The sequence below is a fragment of the Ambystoma mexicanum genome, chromosome 8 (assembly GCF_040938575.1).
Source record: "Ambystoma mexicanum isolate Mex_15411 chromosome 8, UKY_AmexF1_1, whole genome shotgun sequence".
NCBI classification, from domain to species: Eukaryota; Metazoa; Chordata; class Amphibia; order Caudata; family Ambystomatidae; genus Ambystoma; species Ambystoma mexicanum.
Genome location: NC_090929.1, coordinates 456746446 through 456770954, shown reverse-complemented (window position 1 = coordinate 456770954; position 24509 = coordinate 456746446). Strand labels below are relative to the sequence as shown.

Below are 24509 nucleotides of genomic sequence, written 5' to 3'. Positions count from 1 at the left end.
GGCCTGGCTTTTGCTTTTCAAGTAAAGTTAAAGAGCTATGTGGAAAGAGGCCTACCTGTCATTACCAATGGACAAGCAGCAGTTTAATTTAAAAAAGAAGATCTGTGACCTGGAAAACAGGATTTTTAAATATTGAAAGCAAAAAACGGCCTGCACATGTGTGTGAAAATAAAAACGGCTTTAAAAGCCAAAAGTGGGGAAAAAAAGATCACTGCTCTCAGAAAAACGTCAGGAAAACAAAACATGATGTGTGGGTTGACAGAAGCAATATACATTAGGTTTCACCTACAAAACTCCAGTGACATTTGAAGAGCCACTTTGTCTTCATGGAAAAACGGTTTCCTGCTGTGGTCAAAACTTCAAAGGAAATCTCTCACTTCGAGCCTGGATGTCACATCTCCCAAACAGATGACCCCGCAATAAAAAACGTGTTGCTAAAGGCTTAAAAGTGGAGTGTCCTCCAGACTTGCTGGCTCTGGAAGCAGGGGCTTCAATGAAATTCACCCTTGGCTGAGCACGACTAATATGTGTGAAAATGGGGGTTACCACTTCAAAGGGCAAACTACCAACGCCAAAGAGACTCGTAAAAAAAAAAACAATGGTCACAGGCTGGCCCAGGGAGACAGATGGCTGTGCTGGATGAAGCAGACCTCCCATTTGCTGAACATGAACATTCACAATTAATTTTAAAAAGACTATCATAATTTAGGCCTTTTTTGCAGCAACCATACTGTGGATTGATTTCATTTTGGTACCCTGTTTTGTGTTATTTCCAGGCGATTTTGGGGATATAAAACACATCAACCTGTGACTATGGGAACTGTAATGGCCAGTTAGACAAGGTTTCTGGCTGATCTGAACGTGTTTCAAATGTGGGAGTTGGTGTAAAATGAATTTAGGGATATGCTTAATAACTTACATCTTCATAACTGTTGTGCTTTTAATTGAAACGTCAGAAGTGTGCCACATGGCCATGCTACATCGAACACATTTAGAGGTCGGCTTATCCAATTCTCCATGATCAGCTAAAACAGAAAATAGGTTTAGTCTGACAGTTGCTGTTAAAGTTATGAAGCTGTGATGCATAACTTGTTTTTGCCAAAAGGTTGAAAGGAGAAGAAAGGGGTGATGACAAATGAGAATTGCCATATGGTGCTCCAAACCCCTAAACCAATCCTGACTTGGAGGAGAGAGATGAGCAACTGTCCAATCCTAGCGGCAGGGATTATTGCAGGGTACTTCCAAGATTGTAAAAGTGGTGATGTAATTTCTGCTATATAAAGGGGGACTACACTAGGACAGGGGAGAAAAGAAACCGGGGAAGACAGAAAAAGGAGAAAGACAGGAAGGCTGCTGAAACTTAACATCTGACAGCTGGAAGGAGACACCAGAGGAGATTTCTGAGAGTGCATCTGGGTGGAGCCGTCTATTTCTAGGAAGGCCTCAAAGCTGACTGGGTCCTGTGGTAGAGAGTGGGAGGCCATCTTTGAGAGTGGCATGACCAGATCCCTGCTCCATCTTTCCAGAGTGTCCTGAGATGCAACTGCCTTTCATGAACCTTAAACAGAGGATTGCTACATAAGTAGAACTAATCCCTGGAAAAACCAAAAAGGTAGGGGAGTGGGGGTTCTGCTTGCCTTGAATCCTTTCCCTTCGTAGTGGGTGGAGAGGGGGGGGGGGCAAAACTGTAGATCCTTGACCTATGTAACCAAAAATATTAATTTAATTAATTCCCCATTTGGCAGAACACTAGGGCCAATTTGTGTTAAAATTTGAAATTAACAAAGCTCACTTCCCAGTGTGCGCTGAAAACTATAGCCCATCATTTAATTGGGTAATCCTTGTTGTCTAGCTGACTATAGTTCTTAAATCAGTCCAACCTTTTTATCCAAGTTCCCCAACACAGGCCTTTCAGTAAAGGGGACAGGGGGGGGATTTGAAATCCAAAATTCCCCCAAAGCATTCAAATTGTTCTGTCTGACTTCCCAACATAGACCAAAGAAAGGGGGGTCGGAGGGAGTCTGAAAAACAAAGCGATAAATCACCCTGTGTTTATTTTAAACCAAAGTTTTGGGGTTAGATTATATTACTGATCAGTGTAATTATTTTGTGAAGTGAGTTTTACAGAAGGGAAGAATTGTGTGTGTTTGTTTTAACTCACTTGTGTGATTTATTTAAGCTGAGCGAATTGGATTATATTGTGTCACGGATAAAGTGGTGTTTTCAATTTTCTTTGTACTTATTTCTACTACTGTTAATTTAAATACATACCAATATAGTTCCAGTACACCAGCATTGGTTCTTGGCTCATTATTCGCTCAGGAGCGAGGGATCCAAAGGGCATGATATGTGCCCGAGATAGGGCTAAAAAAGAATCTGTGGGGAGGGAAGGGGCTCTGTGTGGAGGGTGGCTTCTCAATAAAGGTTTTGAAACTGTGTCGCCTGTGTCTCCCTTGATACTGTGTCGGTCTCACAGCACACACACATGTTGGCAACTCTGTCATATTCATAAGGACTGGAACAATAGGGGTAATTATCTCCTGTATTTATTTATTTATGCTGCAAATGGATACATTAAGATTGCACTGTATATAGAACGGTGAGTCGACTGGTTTCTTAAAATACGTGTGCAATCTTGTTCAGTACAAACCGCCTCCTCCCCACACCCCCTTGCACCCGCACTTGGCATTGCCACTCCTAAAACCTCTGTACGATGTGAGCCATTTCACGTGACCTTTCGATTGTTCTCAGCTGTATTGGTTGCAAAACAAGGCCTGTACTGATGGGGTTGGGGCCTATCCTGAAATAAGGGGGTATGTGCCCTTTCCTGTGCCAGAGAGCAGTTACAACAGTCTTACCAGACCCCTCTGGAATCTTCATACGGACACCCCTGCACGGCACTCTAGCCCGGTCAGACTGCTATTTGCCAAACTGCACCCCTTGGTGGTCACAAGCATGGAGGGAGTATATGTGGGGGTACACATAATACATGTGAGGATGTCACAGAGAGACCGAAGCATGTTCTGTAGCGCGTGTGTGAAATTATTCACAAACATTTCAGGGAATGCCCAATAAAAAAAACGTATCTGATACACGGCAACATGTGCACAAAGAACCCACTGCACAGACAAGGTCGGCGACAACTGTGAGCCGTTACAGGGCAGGAAAGCCCAACGCCAAAACAAAGGCCCATTCGAATACGTTCCCTAAAAAGCGTGCTGGTGCATTTTGGATCCTGAAACTAACAGGAGAATGTCCTTCCAAGAAGTGTTCCCACGCAGCCGTGCCTCGCTGTCCCGTTGTTAAGCCGCCCCCTCTTCGCGCTGCTCGCGCCTACACACTGCTGACTGTCGCGGTATAAAAATAGGCAGTCTCGAGGTGCCAGTTATTACTGTCTACATCCTGCGCAGTGCAGAGCGCGTGGGGCCTGCAGCAATATGTGCAAATGTAATCAGAGGGGGAGGAGAGCAACGAGGCACGGCAGGTAGGCCGCGTGAGCCAGTACACACACACACACACACACAGACATTTTTATGGGAGGCTGTTAGGAGCAGCTGCCCTGGGCCCTACCTTGGAGCGATGTCCCACAAGGCTGCACGATCTAAAGTAGTAAGATTCCATTTTTCAGCAGACAAATATCACATGTCAGGCTATTTTATGACATGCTGCCGAGACTCTGAACCTATTGCCGGTCTGTGTTGACAAGTGTATGCTGCCATGATCAAGTCATGATCAAGTCATCGTCAATGCTTTCTGTGTTCCCTGTGGTATACATAGTTTGTGTGTTACAGCACAACTCCTACAGCATTATTTGCTTCCTGTGGGAATTATGCTGATCAGGTCCAATAGCCAAAGTTGAAATGCATATTGATACATTGAGTGCCACAATGGTTCAGAAGTTAGCTCAGTGTGTTAAGCACTCATTGCAGATATACCTGTCAATATGCAAGATTAGAATAGCACATTCCAGCAAGACTGACTGAGCTTTTCCTATGTCTGAAGTTATCGAGTACCAGCACTAGAAAGGGGTTGTTTGACAAATCAACTTCCGGGGCATCAGGGGTCCAGGGGTGAATAAATGTTTCTAAACCATCAATCAGCCACGCAGTAAACCAGAAGGGATCCGAACAGATTGGCAACACAAGCAAATTATAAACCTCCAAGTCCAATTTTGGTAACGTGGATGTAACGCAGGCTTCTCTCTGCATTATCATGGATCTTTGCTTAGTGGCAACACAGCGAAAATACAAATGCCCAACGATAAAAGGGACTGTCCAGTCAAGGTTGTATCAAAAATATCTACTTCATTATTATTCAACAGACACAACACTAGCACACTACAAAATACAACTCACCCTGTAAGGGAATGCAGAGGACAGACAGTTTCAAAAAGGAAAAGGGATGCACTCTAGATACTGACAGGAGAGTGGTAGGTAAAGTAGTTAATTGTAATAATTCACAGATACTTGGTTTCAGCACAAAGTGGAGCAATGGGTATTAAAATTTCACTAGGGGCCTTCAGGGAAGGACCAGGGGAACAGAACCACGATGTACCTTGTGCTTGTAAAGGTAATTGGTGCTCGACAGGGTCAAGTCGGTTTCAGGGCGCTTTGAAGCTCCTGCGACAGAGTTCAAGACGGGAAACAGCTGTGGGTATCAGGCGGCAGGCAGTTCGGGGAGCGAGGCTGGACGGATGGCTGCAGGGTGGCCTACACCGCGGCTCAGTCAGGAATCATTGTCTCTGTGCTGGTTGGAGGGTCAGAAGCACTGGTCGAGGGATCTCGTATAACGTTAGCTACTGCAGCGTGAAAAGAACCAGAGGTGCAGTCGGTTGCAGCTCGACCGACTCGAAAATGTCCATTAAGGCGGATGCTGGTTGATGCACTCCTCGAAAATGTCCATTAAGGCGGATGCTGGTTGATGCACTCCTCCTAGCTTCTTCACTGGGCTTTTGTCATCCTTTAAGGTAGATGGCCCAAAGCTGAGGAGAGTGTTGCAGGCACCAGCCTAATCCTTGGTTTGGTTCCGAGACTCTCTGGCACTTCCCACCTAGGAAACTTGCTTGCAGAGCCTAGCAGGGCCACTGTGCTGGCTGGGTATGAGTACTGGAGCTGCTGGAGGGTCCTCTGGATTAAGTATCTCCCTCTCTTCCCTGGGAGATGTTTAGGGGAGGGATCTTGCTTCCCTCTGTGGAAACCCTAGCCTTCCTTCACTAGTGGAAGCTGTAAAACAGATTGTACCTTCAGCCAGGGACCAAATTAGTTCTTCTCGTTACTCCTTGTGAAGTCTTCAGTTGATCTACCCAAAAGAGGGGCTCAACCCTCTTTTAAAGACAAATGGGCCATAGTGATTGGTGTAGGCTAATGAACCAATCCTGGGTCCCCAACAATCGCCTGTATGAATGAGGAAATAACCAGAGTGCTTTGCAACTGAAATGGTAAAGGGGTGAAAACATGTAATATGAAGTCCCACCCTTCTTCCTGACTGTTGTGGATCAAAGGGTCTCTCTGGTCAATGGTGTTCTCTGTGGTTCCGGATAAAAGAGGCAGTTCTCCCTTGAAGCTGTGGCGGGAACATATTTCCTGGCGCTATCAATCCACATACTCATTGGGGTCCCCCTGCAGGGATGACTACTGTCTCAGATATGTCACTGTCCATTGATACTAAGAGCGGGAGCTGGCCTCAGGTTGACACTGTGCATATCAAAAGTTGTTGGGGTTTCCTGTCTCCTTTGTTAACCTCTGCAGCCAGGCCCCACGTGGGCCTGTTTGAATTAAACTCTGATTAGTATGCAAAGCTGCCACCAGCAACAGAGGTAAGCATAAAAACAGGGTGGATCCATGGAGCTTTTGTTAGTTAGGCTGGCCATGGCAGGAGGAAGGATTGTCCCTCCCTCTTCCGAGATGACATGGTGTAACCCTGGCTGTCATATCCCAACTAAATATGACAGGGGGGATGGTGCATGTACGCTGTGTCCACCCAGAGTACCCAGTTCGATGTGTATGTTGTGCAGTGAGCATAGGAAAATGTGTGCAGATTAGCCCCACACATTTTCCAAAAGGTTGACCTACCATCATTCAATTTCATTTTAAATTTTAAAAAAAGCCCTGGTGAGCGCACACCTAGTGCACGTATGGTTGAAATCCTCACAGTAAGATCTTTGACCAGTCGCACTGGGAATACAGAGCAGGGATGGTTCAGTCAATGGGGATGGCAATGCTCTTCCCGGACATGTAGGGGTAGATTGTCCTTAAGGATTGTCTGGAGAGCAAATTGCCACCCATTATTGAATAGACAGTAGTCCAGAAAAAAGCAGTGACAACAGCACTCAGGAGTAAACGCCCATTGGGCCATTCCTGGGTGGGGCATACTCCTCTGCGAACCAGCCATAGACCATTTCTACTAGGTTGCCACTAAAAGAGCAGGTGCTACTGTGTACCCTCCCCTCATTGCAGCCTCGCTGTGTTAATTTCACAGCCCTGACATTTGCCTTGTATGAAGCCTGGGGCTATGAAACTATTTTTTTTTTTTTTTAATTTATAAAGGCGCTGAACGCCTGCAGGCATCAGAGCGCTGGGAAACACAAACACAGGAACAATGGGAAAAACAGGACAACATAGCAAGCGAATGAGGCGAGGGGGGCTAAGGGAATATTATGAGCAAGGTTTTCAATTTTGCAAGAAAGATTATGGGATCTTCCTGCTGTCTGAGCTCACCCGGAAAGGTGTTACAAAGGTTGAGGCCACGGGTACGTGCATGGTCAACTGAACAGATCAACGATAAGGTGGATAACCGCAGGGTTCTTGAAGACTGATTAGGGCGTATCCGTTTTTTTAGATATATACAGGCATCCATGTACCAATGTGGCTGTCTTGAACTGAACCCTGGCCAAAACAGGTAGCCAGTGTAGTGATTGCCTGCTTTCGGTTATGTGTTCTCTCTTGGTTTTCCTTTTTATAATGCAGACAGCATCATTCTGGACTACCTGAAGCTTTTGTAAACTCTTTCTTGTTGCACCGCCCAGTAGGGCGTTACAGTAATCAATCCTGGGGAGGATCGCTGCGTGTGCGATGGATGCACTGTTGGGTTCCGATAGAACTGGGCCGATGTTGTTAAGGAGCCTGAGATAGTATGAACAATTTGCTGCTACTTGGTTAATGTGTACGTCAGCCTTAAGGGAGGCATCAAGATGGAACCCAAGGGTCTTGACTTTCCTGACCACTGGGATGTCACAGTCATGGAATTTAAAAGATTTGTATCTTGGGTAAAGTTTAGTCTGGGCCTGATGGGAGATGCAAATGACCAGTTCTGTCCTCTTATTGTTTATACGCATCCAGTTTTGGTTCATCCAAGTTTCTACTAAGAGATAGAAATAGTTTAGTCTAGCTAGATCCTGTTTGTAACTACTACAAAGCTCCAGGACCAGATGTGTATCATCAGCATAGTTGGTAAAGAAGGTGTGATGCTGGAAATGCATTGGAGGGACAGGGCCTCCATGTCCTTGTCCTGTACGCCCTTATCATGTGTGTTCTGTGTTGTTTTCTGCACAGGAGTCATGTGCGACTCCTGGCAGTGCAGCTCTTCCTCTTTTTGGTTGTGGTGAACAGAGACCCTGTTATCCCTTATGGCACCCATGGGTGGGGGTACAACCCTGTATCCCTAGGGTATGGGCTAGTGGCAGCTCCGTGCTGACTTTGACAGGTGCTCTGAGTATCCACCATTTTGGGATACCTGATAGGAGACAAGTTGGCCCCTGTGGCCTCTTGGTTTCTATAACCCGTCACCTTGTTTTCCCAAAGTTCTGGGAAGCCCTGACTCTGTCCCTTCCCTGACTGGCTGTTGAATGAAAGTTCCATATACGGTATTGTGAGGAAGTCCAGGACAGACTGGCTGGCTGGTGCCTTGGTGACTGGAGTATGTGACGAATACGCACTTCATGTTGTGGATATCTGGTATCTGTGTGTCTGACACAAAAAAGGAGACAGCACAGCCCGAAACTGACATGAATGCAGTGCAGTGTGCTGAAAGACTGGGTGCTTGCCCCAATCCACATTCCTTGTTATGGGTTTCTGGATTGAAGAGAATGGCCTGAATGCACTGTGAGCTTGATTGGCTGCCTGCCCGCATGAATGCCCTTCTGAATGATTGGCTGCCTGGGCTTGGCTTAGCAGCGTGAATGCAAGACAGAACAGTGTATCTGGGGGACCTCTCACTTAGAAGAATTGTTCAGAAGCTTAAGTCGAAACATGATGCTTCACCTCGAAGCCCAGCTGGAAGAGAGGAATTGCTGCTGCTTTCCTTCGCCAATTTGAAAGCTGTCTTGTTTCCAAAAACTGATCCAAGAGAGGACCTGGCTAGGAGACTAGAGGTGTACCGAACTTCGGCTTCGAGTAAATATTCGGCCGAATTCCAGCTGAAATCAGCTATTCGGCAAAAATGCTGTGGTTTTGCCGCCACAACCATGTAAAGGATGCAGGGGGACACCCCCGCAAACCCCGGACCCATAATACCATTTAAGGGGGGCGGGGGACACCCCCGCAACCCTCCTCCCCTTAAATGGTATAATGGGGTACACCTTTACTGGGTCAAACCACAGCATTTTTGCTGTGATTTTTTTTTTTATACCAGCGACATTTTTGCCGCAATTGTATTAGCGGATACCGTGTGCATTTCCGCACTGTGCGTACTAGCCGAACGTCAATCGGACATCGGTCATAAATGAAATTGTGTGGATGTGTTGTTGTGAGGGGCTCTATCACAAGTGATCTAGTGTGGTTGAACATCAGTGTGGCGCTTGAGAAATGCAGTTGGGGCTCACAATGAGGTATTATCATTGGGGGAAAGGCACGTGACCGTTGGTGTGCGGGGAACCGTAAATGCAGACCAGGGGTCAAAAATGAAACAGTGCAAGTAGGTACTAATGGGTCCCAGATTAAGTTGTATGGTGGAGCATTAGGATGTGGGGTACCAGCAATGCAGGGAGGGGTCCAAAATGAAGTTGTGTGCCTTAGCACTAGTGCGCTGTATGAGGTTCCCGCAATGGGGAGAGGGTTCGGAAATTAAGATAGGGGTAGGAAAGTGTGGACCCCGCACCTGGTCCAAAGTGGTGCAGGTGACTGGCTCGGCACATATGGAGGCAGGTCATTTATATATCGGCCAACAGTACCAGGGGGAATGGCCATGCCGGACCCTCTTCCTACAAACTTAATAATGAGTCGGTGCCTTATCAGAGTACCTTTTGCAAAGTTAGTAATTATGTGGGTGGAGGAATTTGGGCCCAAAGAGGCAAACATAAATATAGGGTGCATTAGAATGCTGCAGGACCCGCCATAATGAGGAAGGCTGAGAGCATGCGGGCCAGGTAGTTGTGGGAGAAGGGGTTCATCCTCCGAAGGGTGGGGGTCTTTCTGACTTGCATAGCCCTCTGGCCAGTGGGGAGGAAGGGGTAAGACCCTAGTAGTATTCTTAGACACGTAGCAGAATGGGCACATCTGCAAGGAGTGATCAAGTGCACCCGAGACGCCATCCTGGGAGGCTGTGCATGGTTTAATATGCAATCTTCTCGGGGCAGTGTGCATTCACCATCGTGGCCCCCTGGGGGCATCAATACCGAGTGAGGCACTGGGCATGCTTCGCGACGGAGAGGTGCGTCTAGAGGAGAGGGTGAAGACACGTGCGCTGATTGAGGCAGCCCAAGGTAGGTGCTTAGGACTCGGTAATGATGGAGGCAAACAGGTTTGCAGAACAAAGTCTTGGAGGCATTTTTATTGAGTGGGGACTGTGCAAAGGAAAGTTTATTATGGGAGGTAACTCACATTATGCAAAGGTATTTCTGGTGCATACAGTTCTGTGTGCTTGGTGGGCAAAATACAACCACGGAGGTGTGTATACGCAGTGTGGCAGAGTGCACAGGATGGCAAATCCGGACATGTGATAGGAATATCAAGCTGTACTTTAGAATAATACTTAATTTACCACATTATCTGTACTTGGGCATACCTTTACACAAGACTACACAAGGGCGTATGCAGTTGGATTTGGCAGAAGGCGGCTACTGGCTGCACACATCACACAGTGTCAGCACATGGTGGAAACATACTACACCACCAAGTTGGTCTCTTGACAGAGTGGCAGATAGGAGAAGAAGGTTCGACTGGAAAGTCAACTCTTGATGACTTGAGAGTTTGACATTGCTGGGGGCGATTTAGCTCAAGCTTGCAATAATTTAACATTAAATAGCACTGCGAACCCCCCTATCTAAGCGCTGCTTAATGACACACATCACGGACCCAACACGAATGGGGGTTTCACCTAGGGCTAAACATGGCAGTCACCCTTAGAAGTGCATTGCCTGCAAAGTGTAGCAAGCCAAGGCCTCTACCGGCAATCGCAAGGGAGCAGGAACAACTGACAATGGTTGAGGCGCAGAAGGGTGCAGGGAGCCCACCAGCCCTTGCTTGCTTTCCTTGCTACCCTCGCTTGCTTGCTTTCCTTGCTGCTACACCTGCTTGCATTTCATAGTGACGACCCCTTAGCTGCACGTCTAGCCCTGTTTGAGAGATGGGATAGAAATGCCAGTGAAAGCAGTATTTTAAACCACTGCTCTCACACTTAAAAAATTAAAAAAACACAACAGCATCAACAATTGTCCATACAGACGAAGGGGAATGCGTTTCCGTTTTTACACGTGCATCAATGCGAATTTAGGATGCGAACTGAAATGTGGAGAAATGCCCGCTTATTTGTGCAAATGCTTAAATGAGGTCGAAAAGGGCATCTGAATGTGTGCATCCATGATGCGTGCATGCACATGCTCTTTACGGTCTTGCGAAGCAGAATTTCTGATGTGCTGGAAAATGTATTTTTTAAAAAAAAAAACAACTATTCGGCTTCGGCCGAATACTTTGGCTAACTATTTGGCCGAATAGTGATTTCACTATTCGGTAACCCCTATAGGAGACCTCTTCCCGAGCTACGCGGGAAGATCGTGCAGAAGCTAATCTTCAAGGCGCTGTGGAAATCGGTCCTCAAAAGGCTGCCAACCCGAAATGGGGTCCGCCAAGAACCTGAAGTGAAGCACCCGGACATCGAAGTCCATCTTCGTCGACCAAGGTCCGGAGGACCACCGCGACCGCTGCAAACCAGTTGAGTCGTGTTGCCCCGGAGCGGGGAACGCTTGACGCTGTGCTGCTGATAACAGCCTCATCGCTCCACCTTTGCCTAAGGCACTTTGAAATCAAGGACTCCCTTGCCATCATCATCGATCACTTTGTCCTGCCGGAGAAAGTTGAGGTCATCGACGGCCAAGGTGAATCCACTGGTGGGCTTCCCCCCACCTGAAGTCCACAAAGAAGCTGACGAAGATCCGAAAGCCGCGGTCGCGTCCCGATCACCAACGGCAAATGCTGATGACCCGATGCCCTTGCTGGGGCTACGTTCTTCAACAATCTGCTTTGCAGCAACAAACTCTTGTCATCAAGGTGCACTGCATGCCTCGTCTTCGCAGGACGTCTAGGATCAATCGCAGACGAGTACTGCAAGGCCGAAACTGCTGTCCCGATGACAGTGCTCACCTTCCATTGTAGGAATCTCAACAACCCGTGGCTCCTGCGTTATAGGGAGCCCACTCAAGAAGGGCCCGTCGACGAACCATTGAAAGATAAGATCTCTGCTAAATGCAGGTTCATTGTGGTAGTAGAACATTTTAGCAGGAAACAAGACTACCTTAAACATATATGGACTGGGCTTGTTAATACACTTTATTTACAGGTTGCCCAGATGGGGGGATCCGCACACAGAACTGTGTCTTAGTAGCGAGTGAACTATTCTGCCATTGTTTAACCCAACTTGTCTTCCTCCCTAGGTCTATTGTTGATTCAATTTACTATTTGATGTGTATGCCATTGAAACTGTCAGTAGTTGGTGCATTTGACTGGAGTTAAGAGTTAACTGTGGTACCACAGACATTGTACATATTTACCATATGAGAATCGCAGGAGTACAAAGTGTGTTATTGATTGTGTATATATATTGAACCTGATTTATATAAAGAACTGTGTTATCACATAATAGTGTGTGGACATTCCTTTGTGGTGGCTTGGGGACTACCTGTACTTAAGAACCAGCCTGCATCACCTCCTGAGAGCTTAAGCCTTGATTGCTTGTCCATTGCTACCCTATAGAGAATCTTGGCTGGGATGCTCTGTGCTTCTACTCTGCCATTTAGAGTGCAGGACTACAGAACCCTCCCCCCCTTCCAGTCTTTACAGAAGGCACCTGAGCTTTATAGCAAATCACGGAGGTTTGAGATACAAGTTGAACAGGAGAGGCGAGATGCATGCCCCCTGCGGAACGCCATATATGATGGCTAAAGATGGAGAGGAGGCGTTACCCTAACTGTGGACGTGCGATTTGACAGAAATGATTGTACCCATGCGATGGGAGTCAGGGCCAAGTAGGCCTTTCAATCCGATGCTCCTTGGGTCCTTGCAAATGGATTCTCTGGTGGTGGGATGCAGATCCTACCTGGAGTTAGACACCATATTGGCTAGGCTGAACTGTGAGGGAATGTGATTGGCTTGTGTGTGAATAAGGGCGACATGCATGCATGTATGTGTGTGGGGGGTGCAAATGTTTGCAAGCATGGGTGTGTGCGTATCCAAGTGAACAGGTTCCGAGTGTGTATAAGGCAAGGCTTATTTTTTGTTTATGGACAAATAGAAAGTGGCACTGATTACATATTGGCTGCCCCCGTTTAATGAAAGATTTACAAAAGTTGGTAATGATGACAAGTACTCAGGCCGTTATCAGGTAATAAAATTGCGGAAAAAATGTCGCCAGAAAAAATAATTTGCGGCAAAAATGCTGTGGTCCGGTAAAGGTGTACCCCATTATACCATTTACGGTGAGCAGGTGTGTCCCCTGCATCCTTTACATGATTGTGACGGCAAAACCACAGCATTTTTGCCGCAATATTTTGTCTCTACGGCCATTTTTGCCGCGATTTTAAGACATGGAACCCTCAGGCTGCAAGAAATCATAGGTAAGAATCTAAATTTCGTTAAGAAGTGGGGCATCCTGCTAACATCCTCCATCCTTGCCCTCCAGCACCAATTGCCTATTCTGGAACCACCAATCTACCCAACCCCCACCTCCCAGGTTGTAGAAGGGAGTTCCAGGCGTGCAGCAGATACCAGGCATCCCTCATACAAGAAAATAACATGCTTTTGTTTATGGACAAATTGTAAGAGGCAAGGATGACATTTTCGCAGCACCAGCGTCATGAACCTGTTTTACAATGGCCATGAAAACCTATTATGGGCACATTTGCGTTACAGTGGCAGTGCTGGCATTTTTTGTGTGCCGATATAACACGAAAATGTGTTGTAGAAAGCTCACCTTGCTCGACTCTCACTATTGGAGACACGACATTTATTATCCTACCAAACTGGTTGGAAATTGTATGGAGTATTACCCAATATTAATAAAAAAATGTGCAAATAAATTGTGGCACTTCAATTAATTAAACAAACGTTTTGCGCTGGCGGGGGGCGGGGTGGAAGGTGAGAATCTCGTGTAACCTCGTATGCTGGAGTGGGCTCTCTCACTACACTTGCCCCATCGTATACATTTGTGAGAAATATTTGCAACCTTAAATATATCCCTACTCGCCACCAGGTAGGAGATACGTTTCAATCAATCATCTGACCCTGTGCACCGCTGACACCTGGTGGACAATTGAGAGAATACAACTGTTGTCACCTCACTGTCAATGCTGGAATAATGGTTGAGATTTATTTAGGACCGCCGATTTGTGGGCGGTCGAAGCGTAGTGGGGAAAGGGGAGAAGGCAACTAACCCTGTCACACCTCGGTAAGGAGCCATTCCTTTTGTTAGTCAGACCTGTAACTTGGAAACATTACAAATTACAGAACACACGTGTCAAAAGACTGGGTTGATTTGTTAAAAGAGATCGGCCCTGTGGCACAGATGCGCTGAGTAAAGCCCGAGAGGAAAAGCGTACAAAGCTTTATATATTAGTTACAGGGAACTGTGGAGCGACGTCATAATGAACACGCCAGTCAGAGGCAAATCGGCACATGTTAATGGTTCAGTATCAACACCCTGCAGTAGCAGCAGCATAATTTACAGGCGCAAACACATGCCACGTGCAGTAATAACAGTACAACGCACCGACACACATTCTACACCGCACACGCTCAGTGTTATATGCCCCGCTATGGTTATGCGCCGGTCTTACAAGCCGCTATGCGTGCCTGGGTAATGAATATGGGGGAGTGGGCGCGTAGCAGCGCTACGCGGGTCTCGGTAGCTAAGGGGCAGGGGTGCACGGCAGATTCTCTCTCGCCATACACAGAGGAGGCCGAGGAAGCGGGTGGAGAGGCCTGCAACAGGTCGTTCTGAGCCAACAATGAGTCGCCGCCCCGCCTGCTCATGGCCAGCGTGTGGCAGCTGCACCTCCGGGGACATTTGATCCAGGCTGCCCGGACATAGTGTTCCCGTGAGCAGCACCCTTTATCAAAGCTGGGGACGCACCACCAACAACACCCCCACTCTCGCACACTAAACAGCAACTACCTCACGCTATAGAATTCCACAAACAGACTCCCGCAGACCCCCGTACCGCATCCTGTGATCTCAGACACGCCGCCCTCAGTAATGTGGGATAGAGCTGCCCCTCTCATTTGACCCCCCCCCCCCCCATCTCTCATCATCTGGCCTGAGGGGCCCGCACACTTGCTCTAAGCTTCCCACCCATCCCCTAAATCTGAGACGCCCGTCAACCGAAGCTCGCTCCTGCAGGCTCCGGTCCGAGTGGTGCCCTCGCTCCGCCTCCTCCGCTGCAAGCACCCTCGGGCTGGAGATGATGCCCTCCCGCCGTCGCTGAAGGATACCCGTCCCTGCACCCCCAGTTCTGAGAGATCCAGCCTCCCCCACCGCCACATTGAAAGAGGACGAGGAGCCCCGCTACTCACAGACATATGTCCTATTGTCTGAAGCCGGCGGCGTCCGCGCGTGGAGCCCGCATCTCCTCCTCCTGCCGCCGGGCTCTGCTCGCTGGGCGCCCTGCACTGCAATCCGGCGAACGTGTCTTGGAGCGGAGGTGGGGTGGCGCCCCTGCACTGCAGTCTAAAGGTGGGAGAGAGAGGGGCCTCGGCGCCCTACGCGCCAGTCCCCGCGAAGAGGGCTAAGGCGCTCCCGGGTGAACCCCCGCAGTCCCGGGGCTTCGCAGCACTGCCGTACTGCGGCGGCCACCTGCACTGCAGTCCTGTACGCTCAGGCCAGAAGGGGTTGGTGCGCCCCTACACCAGAGTCTTTGGGGGCGCCTCTGCAGTCCTGTGAGTTTTTCTACACATTCCCAGGGGGTTCACCTGCATCCCATCTACTCGAACCCTAAAGGCTTCACCGCACCCCTACCCTGGGAGGGGCTGCAGGTCAAAGGGGAAGCGGGGGAAGAAGGGGGGGGGCGCAGGTGAAATTGCAATCCCCAGGGGATCGTATAGTCTCCCCTGCGGTCACTGTAGACCTTTATGATAGTTCTCCTTTTGAGGTGGAGGTACATTTAGAGGGGTCACCTTCTGTAGTGCCTAGAATGCACGCGCCTCGAATTCCCTTCTGCTTTTGGGGAGGGAAATCTCTCGGAGACGCTTTCTCTTTAAGAGGACGCGATTTTGAACTGGGGCAGGTCGTCATAGAACGTGCTTCTAAAGCAGAGCTGGGGGATTCTCGCCCCCCCTGGGAAGGTGCTCATCTCGGGGGATGGGAGCAGAGCGGTCTCGCTCTGACAGGGGGCTTCCCCGAGGGTCGTGTACCCACTCACACTTGCCTTCGCTCGGGGAGGGACAAGGGTCTCACTAATGAGAGAGCGTCCTCGGAAGCCAGAGTGCTGGAGGTCATGTTTCCGGGGGGGGCGCCCGCCCCTGTAAGGTTCGCTCCAAAGGCAGTGCCGAGGACGCTACTGCAGTGTCTCTCTCTCTCCAGTCTCGGGATCAGGAGCCCCCGGATGAAACCAACCAGGTGCAGGCAGCGACTTAAGGAGGCGCCGACCTATTCTCCCCTAGCCTTGGCTTTCCCGCCGGGAATTCCTTATTCCCAGCCTTGTGCTCTCGAGAAGCCCGTTGCCATGCATGGGAGCACTGCAACCAAGGCTCCCAGCGGCCGCGCTTATTTATACAGCCTCTGCGGCAAGGGCTGTGACTACTGGTGCAGCTGCAGCATCCAGAGCACAGGCACACCGTTACCTGCAGCAATGCCCAGTCCACCTTAAGAAGCGCCCGCAGTCCCCCAATCTAACTTCACCCTCAGCATCAGGACCACATTGAAAGCACCTGCAGTCTGAGTTGGGGAGGGCGATGGAAAGGTCCCATGCCCAAACTGTGCTGCCACCATTCGTGCCAGTCCATCCACGGTATAGACACACATACCCCATTCAACTCCTAGGCAAAGACAGCCACTACAACCTGGCTTTAATTAAAAATCCTACATGTTACCTACCATTCCAGGCGAACGATGCTATTCGAGGCCTGCTTTAAACTTTGCATTCTGGGACTTGTAGTCCTGTATTGCCGCCCTCCCCCCACTTTAGACACACAACTACAAGTCCCAAAATGCAATGTTAAAATGAGACTGGGTTAGCATCTTATGACTGGAAAAGGGCATGTTGGCATGTGCGTCAAAATAAGTCACAACCTACCCTTTAATAATAAAGTTAAGAGTGTCAAATTAATAAGGGGAAGCCCCCCCACACTTATAGGAGGGCACCTGCTGCCAAGATGTTGACCACGTGGATGCCAGGGGCTTTAACATTTTGTGGCCGGTGGTGAATTATTTATTTTTTATTGGAGGGGTATAAATGTTTCCCGTTAATATGGAGGAGCAACAGAGTTTAGCCAGTGAGTGGAACCTACTAACCGGGGAGTTGGGACCCTCTTTCTCAAATAATGGGTTAAATGGTCTGCTTTGCAGCACACTTTCTGCGAGCAATTGAGTAATAAAAAGCCAGTTGCAATCGGTTTTGTAGGGAAACACAACAGGGGAAAATAAAATTGTTGCAAGTCACCAACAGTGAAAAGAAGCATTTTCCAATGCATTTTAATACTGCATTTGCCCACATAATATGCCAGCATAAAAAACATGTTAATGTTGTCTGTGTCCACATATGTCCATGCTGGCTACATCAATATATGCCAGTATTCCCATATAAGAACATACTGTTTGTTTTGCTCAAGATGCCAATAAGTGATAAGTGATACCGCAACTAAACCTGTCCATGCTGGTTCCACCAGTATATGCCGGTACTCACACATCCCAACATAGTTCTGTTGGCTTTACCAGTAAACGTACCATACCACAGTAAGAATATATATCCAGACTGGATGCACCAATGTAGGCCAGTCAAGCCAAGTAATAACACTTAAAATGTTTGCTTTACCTTTGATGCCTCGTTAAAAAAATGCTATGCCACAGTACGCTCCTATACCGATCATTTATGGTATTAATCTCTCAATCTCTCTCTCTCTCCCTCTTCCCCTTTCTTTCCCCACAACAGCAGCGTGAACCTGAGGCAGGCGGCCTGCTCCTTAGTCAGAGTGCCTAAGGACACGGGCTAACGCTATTGTGAAAGTTGAGGGGCTGTCATAGTCAGGCTTCCTATGCCCGCCTGCCCCTTAATACGGTTGTTTGCACCTTTTGCATTGGGCTCAGTTAAAAAAAAAGGGGGGGGGTAGCGGTGGGGAGTTAGTACCTGGTGTTGTTGGGGACGTCGCTGCTCCTGTCTCGGTCTGCATCTTAAATCAGGAGGCAGACAGTAGTAGTGGCTGTTAGAAACACCAGGTCTAATAAACGGGGCAGCACAATTTCACCACACAATAGCAGCCGCCACTGTATAACATGTATGTCAAATCCTCAGTAAACATGATGGGCCTACCTCGGTTTCAGTATTCATTGCTAAATAAAATCGGTTTGGGTGTGCGCCGGTCAAACCATACCAGCGTACCAACCCCGGAGGATTTCGCTGCAAGCTGCTGACAGAATAAAGGTAGTGGCCTGCAGCAGACACTCGCATATCCGGCCTTGCAGGGCACATCTTCTGGGGATGAGCAGGGAAGTCCTGGCACCTGGCCGCGTAGTATTCCATACTCACAACCTGGCCTGCCCCCGGGCCTACAGGCATTCACCCGTGGGGCAGGCTACTTTCAAAATCTTCTGCTGGCCATATACCACCTTAATAGACCCCCTTACTCGTATCTCATGCCTCAACTGAATGCTACTAATGAATACCTGTAATCCCAGTTCTACCTTAAAAACGGTCCCGACCAAAGGCCTACCAATGAAAGCCAATGTAGCTCCATAGAGAAACTTTAAAAAAACTGCTGCTCCCAGACCCCCATGAAAACTGTATCCGTAGCCCATTGGTTACAAGAGGAGTTCACCAGCAGTCTTAACATTCGATTTGTTCACATTACACCTAAACCTGCATGTAGCACCAAATATAATTCAAAGGTACTGCAGCCTCTGGGCTACCAAAAAAAACCCAGCCAAGACAACACACAATTAAGCACCTGTAGACGCCTGGTTACAATAAAATAAAATAAAAAAAGAACTGGCTGCTAGAAGACAACCTTAAAAAGCACTAGCTGCTTTAAGACCAGGAATAAGGCACCCATAGCGCCAAGCCCACAACCTCAAGACTACCATGACAAGTAGAGACAACCCCAACACGCCGGGCTTTATTTAGCACCACTTCGATCACATGACCCAGCTACAGCCAAGTTCTGCTTCATATGGTCATGGCGATGCCATGTATGGCCATCTACAGCTAAACATTAGTGAAGTCTAGCCTCACCGGCACTCGTAAACACGTGCCAGGTTTTGCCATCACAGGTCCATGCATTCCACACGCATGCCAGAATACATGCTCCTCTCTCCGAAAGCAAGGCATGCTGAACTACATTTCCCAAAATGCATTTGGCCTCCTTCAGAACCTACAGTACTATATAGGTTTAATTTATAACACGCAGCGCTGCAAACGTGATTGTGTCTAGTTGCAGGGGGAAAATGCAAATGCTATCCGAACACTGATGGCAGACAGGCGAATTAACAAAATAAGAAAAGTAAATTGCTTTATGAAAGGACAAGAAGGGAGCGAATTCTCAAATTCTGCGGGCAGGGCCCTCCAAAGACGAGAAGCGGTGCCGTGAATCTGCGGTGTCCGCTACATTTACATTTGGGCTGCAGAACCAACAACACATGTTGGCTCGATGAACTGAGGCAATGAGAAGCCGTGTGTTATACAGGCACGTCTTTTTGTTCAGGTAGGGTGGTGGCAAGCAGTGGAAACACTTGCGGAGGCTTGGCCAGACCTATAGGACAATGCCTATTATTTTCTGGTATAATAAAGGTTTATACCAACATCCATGCCACCTGTGTGTCAGGCTCCTCCTTCTGCACCCTTACAAGAGTCAATAATACATAGACTGCTTATCTTTTCATTAGTTCATAAACCAGCCAACCACAGTACTCTGGACTCATTGGAACTAATGAAGCTAAAAGGCCGGTCGTCCCACGTGAAACTTTGAGTTCAGAGAAGCCCCCACCTAACCTTCAATCATCTTTTGGAGGGCAGGTAGCGTGCAGCGGTGACGGAATACCACCTGTGGGTGTGGAATAGCCATCTTCTTTTTTTCGGGAAATGCTCAGACTCTGAAAGTGAGCTATGCTACTCAGACCCTTGCCCCCCCCTTTCATAATGCTCTATGATAGGTAAAGCACAGTGCATCCATGTATCTTTGCTGAGCCGTCTATGGACACCTCTCGTCAGCTGCCTTGTGATTTGGCAACATGGAAGTAACAAAATGGCATGTGCATTCCTGCAAGCCAAATGTCCAGCAGTCAGGCTCTGCTATTGACTGTGAGCAATCATGATCTTAAATTATATAATTGTGGGCACCAGGATCTGGTTCCAGATGACAAATCGAAATGTAAGCAGTGTCTAGTTATGACATGGTGATCTCTGAGGCTCCACATTTATCTTGGCCAACGCCTACTAATGTCATTTAATGATCAGCTTGTTTACTTGTGACTTTCCCGGTCAAGGGTTACTGTTTATTCACAGAGTAGGACTGAAACAAAACAAACCATTTGGACTGGGACCAAGCACACGTATTTGTGTCACCTTCTAGGCAGACAGGTGCTGCCTCTGTGGGGCAGGGAGAAGTCCAGTGGTTCAACAGACAGATTCTGCCAGGTCAAAGGAAGTCACGCCAGGGTGTTAATTAACAGAAACTCTTTGATGGATGCAGACTGAAGAAGGGTGCAGAGTAGAGTAGCCGAGTAGATGACTTTCCAGTGAGATGGGTCCACCCACTAGGAGTTTCCTAGGGCTCACAAACTATCAATATCCTGTGCCCCTTCCCGTTTCCTGCAGATAAAGCAACCCAGGTATGACAACCGCAAGGCAAGAAGCTTCTGAAACAGCAGTCAGGATTGGACCCCTTTACAGCAGTCTAGAATGGGTCCACTGTGGTCTTTTACCAATAAAGGAAGGAGGAAGACCATCCCCTTGGGTAATTCATCTTTGATCACTTGAAGGATTCATCTGGAACCTTGTTGCAAGTACAGTCTGCTCCAAAGTCCTCTGCCTTAGAGGGGAAGACCAAGATCTCCAAGAAAGAGGTACACTCTTCTCCTTAAATATCCCAATGGAATATTTGGGACGACTGCTGGTTAGCCAAGACCTACCGCAGCTGAGACCACTGGTACCCAGGACCAGCTACTGGAGGGGTCATAACCTTGCAAGTGCTCTCTAGAAACCTTCCTGGTTGGGAAGCATAGAAGGACTTATCCTGTTGCTGGAGGCCCTTTATGGGGTTCCCAACATCCAGAAGTCAAGCATTGGCTTTAGAACCTGCTTTCCAGCTTCAATCAGTTTGAACTTGCTCAATCACTTCCAGGTGCAAACTGAGCTGCTGTAAGCACTCGGCGGTGCCTTTGACAATCACTTCTTTTTAAATCCGACATCAAGCTGCTGTCTACCCAACGCCTGCCTGCATTCCAACGTTTGAGCCGATCACCACTGAAAAACTGCCTCCCATCTTGGTACCCTTTCGAGCCAACACTACGGATACGAAAATGCCGATTCGACCCATCATTTCCTAGTTACTTCATTCGAACTGGAGTTGATCACCAATATCTGACTGCACATTGTTGGACCATTGCCAACTCAACCATCTAGATGTCCACGATCAAGTGGAAATCACCTGCTCGAAACCTCTTGACACCGACTCAACCTATTTAAAGTGCCTAGAAGCCAGTTGACCTCCAGGACAAGCTTTCAAAAGCATTTGAAGTGGTCCTGTCTCCGAGGCTACCTTAAAGGTCACCAGTGACTTGTAGGACCCAACTCTTTACCTTTTGAAGGACATCTCCAAAAGCGTTGACATTTGCAGCTGTATTAATTGCTGGTGCACCCCGGTCTTCAAACACAGAGTACCCTCCATTCCCAAGTCTGCATTCTCTGTGTTTTCCTTTACAGGAGTGGATTATAGTGTTTGATTAGTCCGTTTGGATTGTTAGTTAATTAAAGTACCCTATTTTCTAGAACTTTGGTTGTACATTCTTCTATTTTGGTACCATAGTAATATTGTGATTTGGTCTGCTTTTGTACTAGCTCACACCCCTCCTGAAGTGTATATCCTGCCCTCGACCTACGATACCTTAAGCGGTGAAGGAGGTACATTTGCTGGGCTGTGCCTGTTTTACATTTAAGATCCCTTCCACTTTAGTAGTAATGTGGGGCTGAGTAAGAGTTGTATTCACTTCTCATCCCTGAACTCCTGCACCCATCACAACATGAACTGTCTCACACAGTACACACAGCCCCACAGGAATGAAGCTTCCACAATGAACCTTGCCTAAACCAGTCAAGTGGCTCCAGAACATTTCCCAGAGAGCACTGTTAACATCGCCTCACTCATTGTTGATGCTGAAAAATATATACATGCCACATATTAGTACTTTGCCTGACTTATCAGAAACATCCACGCACAATTATATGTACCAGAAGCGTAGGGAAATCTAATTCCAAGAAAATATGCAGATCAACGTGCTACTTTAAAAAAAAGCAAGAAGTTAAGCTGTGGCCTACGCACAACATTTGAAAACACCATGTGCAATATTTTCAAGTCCCCTCACATCAAAATACAGTGACAAGTCCTGAAATAAACATTTAAAGTACAAGAAAATATCCTGCAACTTTTGTTAAAAAGGAGAACTTTTCAATCTGAATAAAAGAATAACAGCAATTTAAAGTGACAGCAAAAAGAAAAATCCAGGACCAGCGTTATGAATCCTACAGATGTTGAAAATGTGACCCTTGATACGAGTGCGAGGAGCCAATACAATTGATACACTGGCATGTGGGGTGAAAAAGGAAAATCAAAGGGAACAGGAACACGTACATTTAAAAGTGGCAATTGTGAATGAGATCAAATTCAAATGAAGCCAGGACTGAACTCCAGAGGCGTAGCCAGGATTGTCTTGCAAATGGTGCCTGAAGCTAATGTAGTTGGACCCACTGCACTGACAAAAATATCTGTAAATGCCCACACAGCGCTGCTGAGTGGGCATTTACACATTTTGGGTGGGCTTTGCCCCTCAGGCCCTACCCTATCTATGCCTCTGCTGAACTCTGACATCTGATATTCTGTTCAATTCACCAGCCCCCTGCAGCAATACAGCAACAGAACTTATCTGCCTGCTCCTCTCAAGGAGTTGGAATTTGTCTGAAACTCAGCCATAAAGATAATGACGTCCTCTGGCACTAGTTCATAGGGAGAATTAATATGCAATTAATCCTAAGGGAGCATTTTTATAGGCTGCATGTGGGTATTGGGCTTAACCTCCTAAATAGTGGTTCAGCTTGACCACAGGATCTGCTTTCTCCAATCTATTTCAATCTCCCAGACTCGCCTGAAGGAAGAAAAGAATACCTGGAAAAACAAAGTGTTTATCTAGAATCTGTAAGACCCAGGACAGGTCCAAGAGGGGCAGGAATGAGAGTCATAAAACCCGATTCCTTCAAACTTCAAAAGACTATATCAACCGGCAGGCACTGGGTCATAAAACCTATACTTCCAACTCTGGATCAACAGCAAAAATACCAGTCGTTCTGTAGTGGGAAAAAAAACCAAATGACTGCATTTAATGTGTGTAAAGTGAGAAGTGAGAAAAAAGTGAGTCTTTTAAATGGGACACACCGGGATGTACTATTTTGCTCATAATTCCTACAGGAAATTGTGTAGAAAGTATATTTTTCTTTTGAAATGTTCAGTTTGAAAATGTCTATCAGATGGATCAAACAGGATATTTCTGATATTGTTAATCATGCAATTTAAGTGAATTTGCATTTTGTTGCACAGAAGTGGCGCACACCAGTGAGTCCTATGTCTTACCATTGGCAGTGACAAGCCCCTTGCTTTGAGATGGGAACATAATGTGTATATGAATATAGAAGTGAGTTATGAGCCAAAATCTGTAAGTCGTGAACCATTTGTCCTATTATGATAAAATGTGTGTCATTTGATTTCTGTCAGAGAGAGAAATCTGGTGGGCCAATTAGTAAAGTATGTGGGGAATTTACTGTTTCAGAATGTTACAATGTTAATGCAAGAAATCCCTGAGATGGCATAATTTCAAATGGGAGGGAAACTGGGTTTAGAAGTTACTCCCATCAGACTGCCAAGCTTCAGCAATATGCCCATTGACCGCGCAGGGGTTCGTTTGTGATGTCCCTTTTGGAACACTGTCCACTCACATACATTGGACAGTTAGATTGGGGACATTTTATACACCTAAAAAAAAGGTAGGGTTAATGTTTTATGAAAAGTCAAACGCACACTCAAAGTGGGACATTGACAGATTGGTTCGCTCACTCACTCACTGACTGATGGAGAGGAAGAAGGAGAATGGACAACAAAAGGAAGGAGAAGGAATAGATTGCTCTCCTTTTGGACTCATTTTGGATTATTGCCATATCCCTGTGAGGCCTAGTAGGCGTTAAAGTCCGAGGCCTTTTTCTGAGGGAGATACAGCAGACAGTATGTGGAGGAAAGTTGATCCCATCTTGCTGACTAATGTCCATCTGTTCCTAGAGGGGGGAGAATTGAACCAGTCCTTAAGAGGGTGTCCACCTGTCTGTGATACAGCCAAAATAAATGAATACGCGAGTATGATCTAATCCTGAGGGGAGCAATACTATAAATGGAATTAGATAAAATCCTGGTCTGTTATTGGTAAGTACTAAGAGGGAGAGGTATGTAAATTGACTGTACATCCTATGAAAGAAGTAAACGTTTCATAAGCGTATGTGAAATTATAGTTTTGATGAAATAGATCCTACAGTGTGTATAATGGGGAACCCTTTCACTCTTATTCTGTGCAATGTACAAGCACAGAAGAGAAGAGGATATCTCACTGTGCACTGTGAGGGG

At 47.2% G+C, this 24509-nt stretch overlaps 1 protein-coding gene across 3 annotated transcripts in view; it reads right to left on the bottom strand.

Moving 5' to 3' along the window:
• Positions 1–24509, bottom strand: part of KLHL17 (kelch like family member 17) — a 443767-nt gene that overhangs the window by 282983 nt on the left and 136275 nt on the right. Inside the window, exon 1 of one of the 3 annotated variants that reach the window (XM_069610063.1) lies at positions 14997–16135. The exons of the other annotated variants lie outside the window; for them this stretch is intronic. Coding sequence (XP_069466164.1) covers positions 14997–15002 — 6 coding nt within the window. The 5' untranslated portion in view covers positions 15003–16135. Of the gene's footprint in view, positions 1–14996; positions 16136–24509 lie in introns of those variants that run through there. 3 annotated transcript variants of the gene reach the window in all.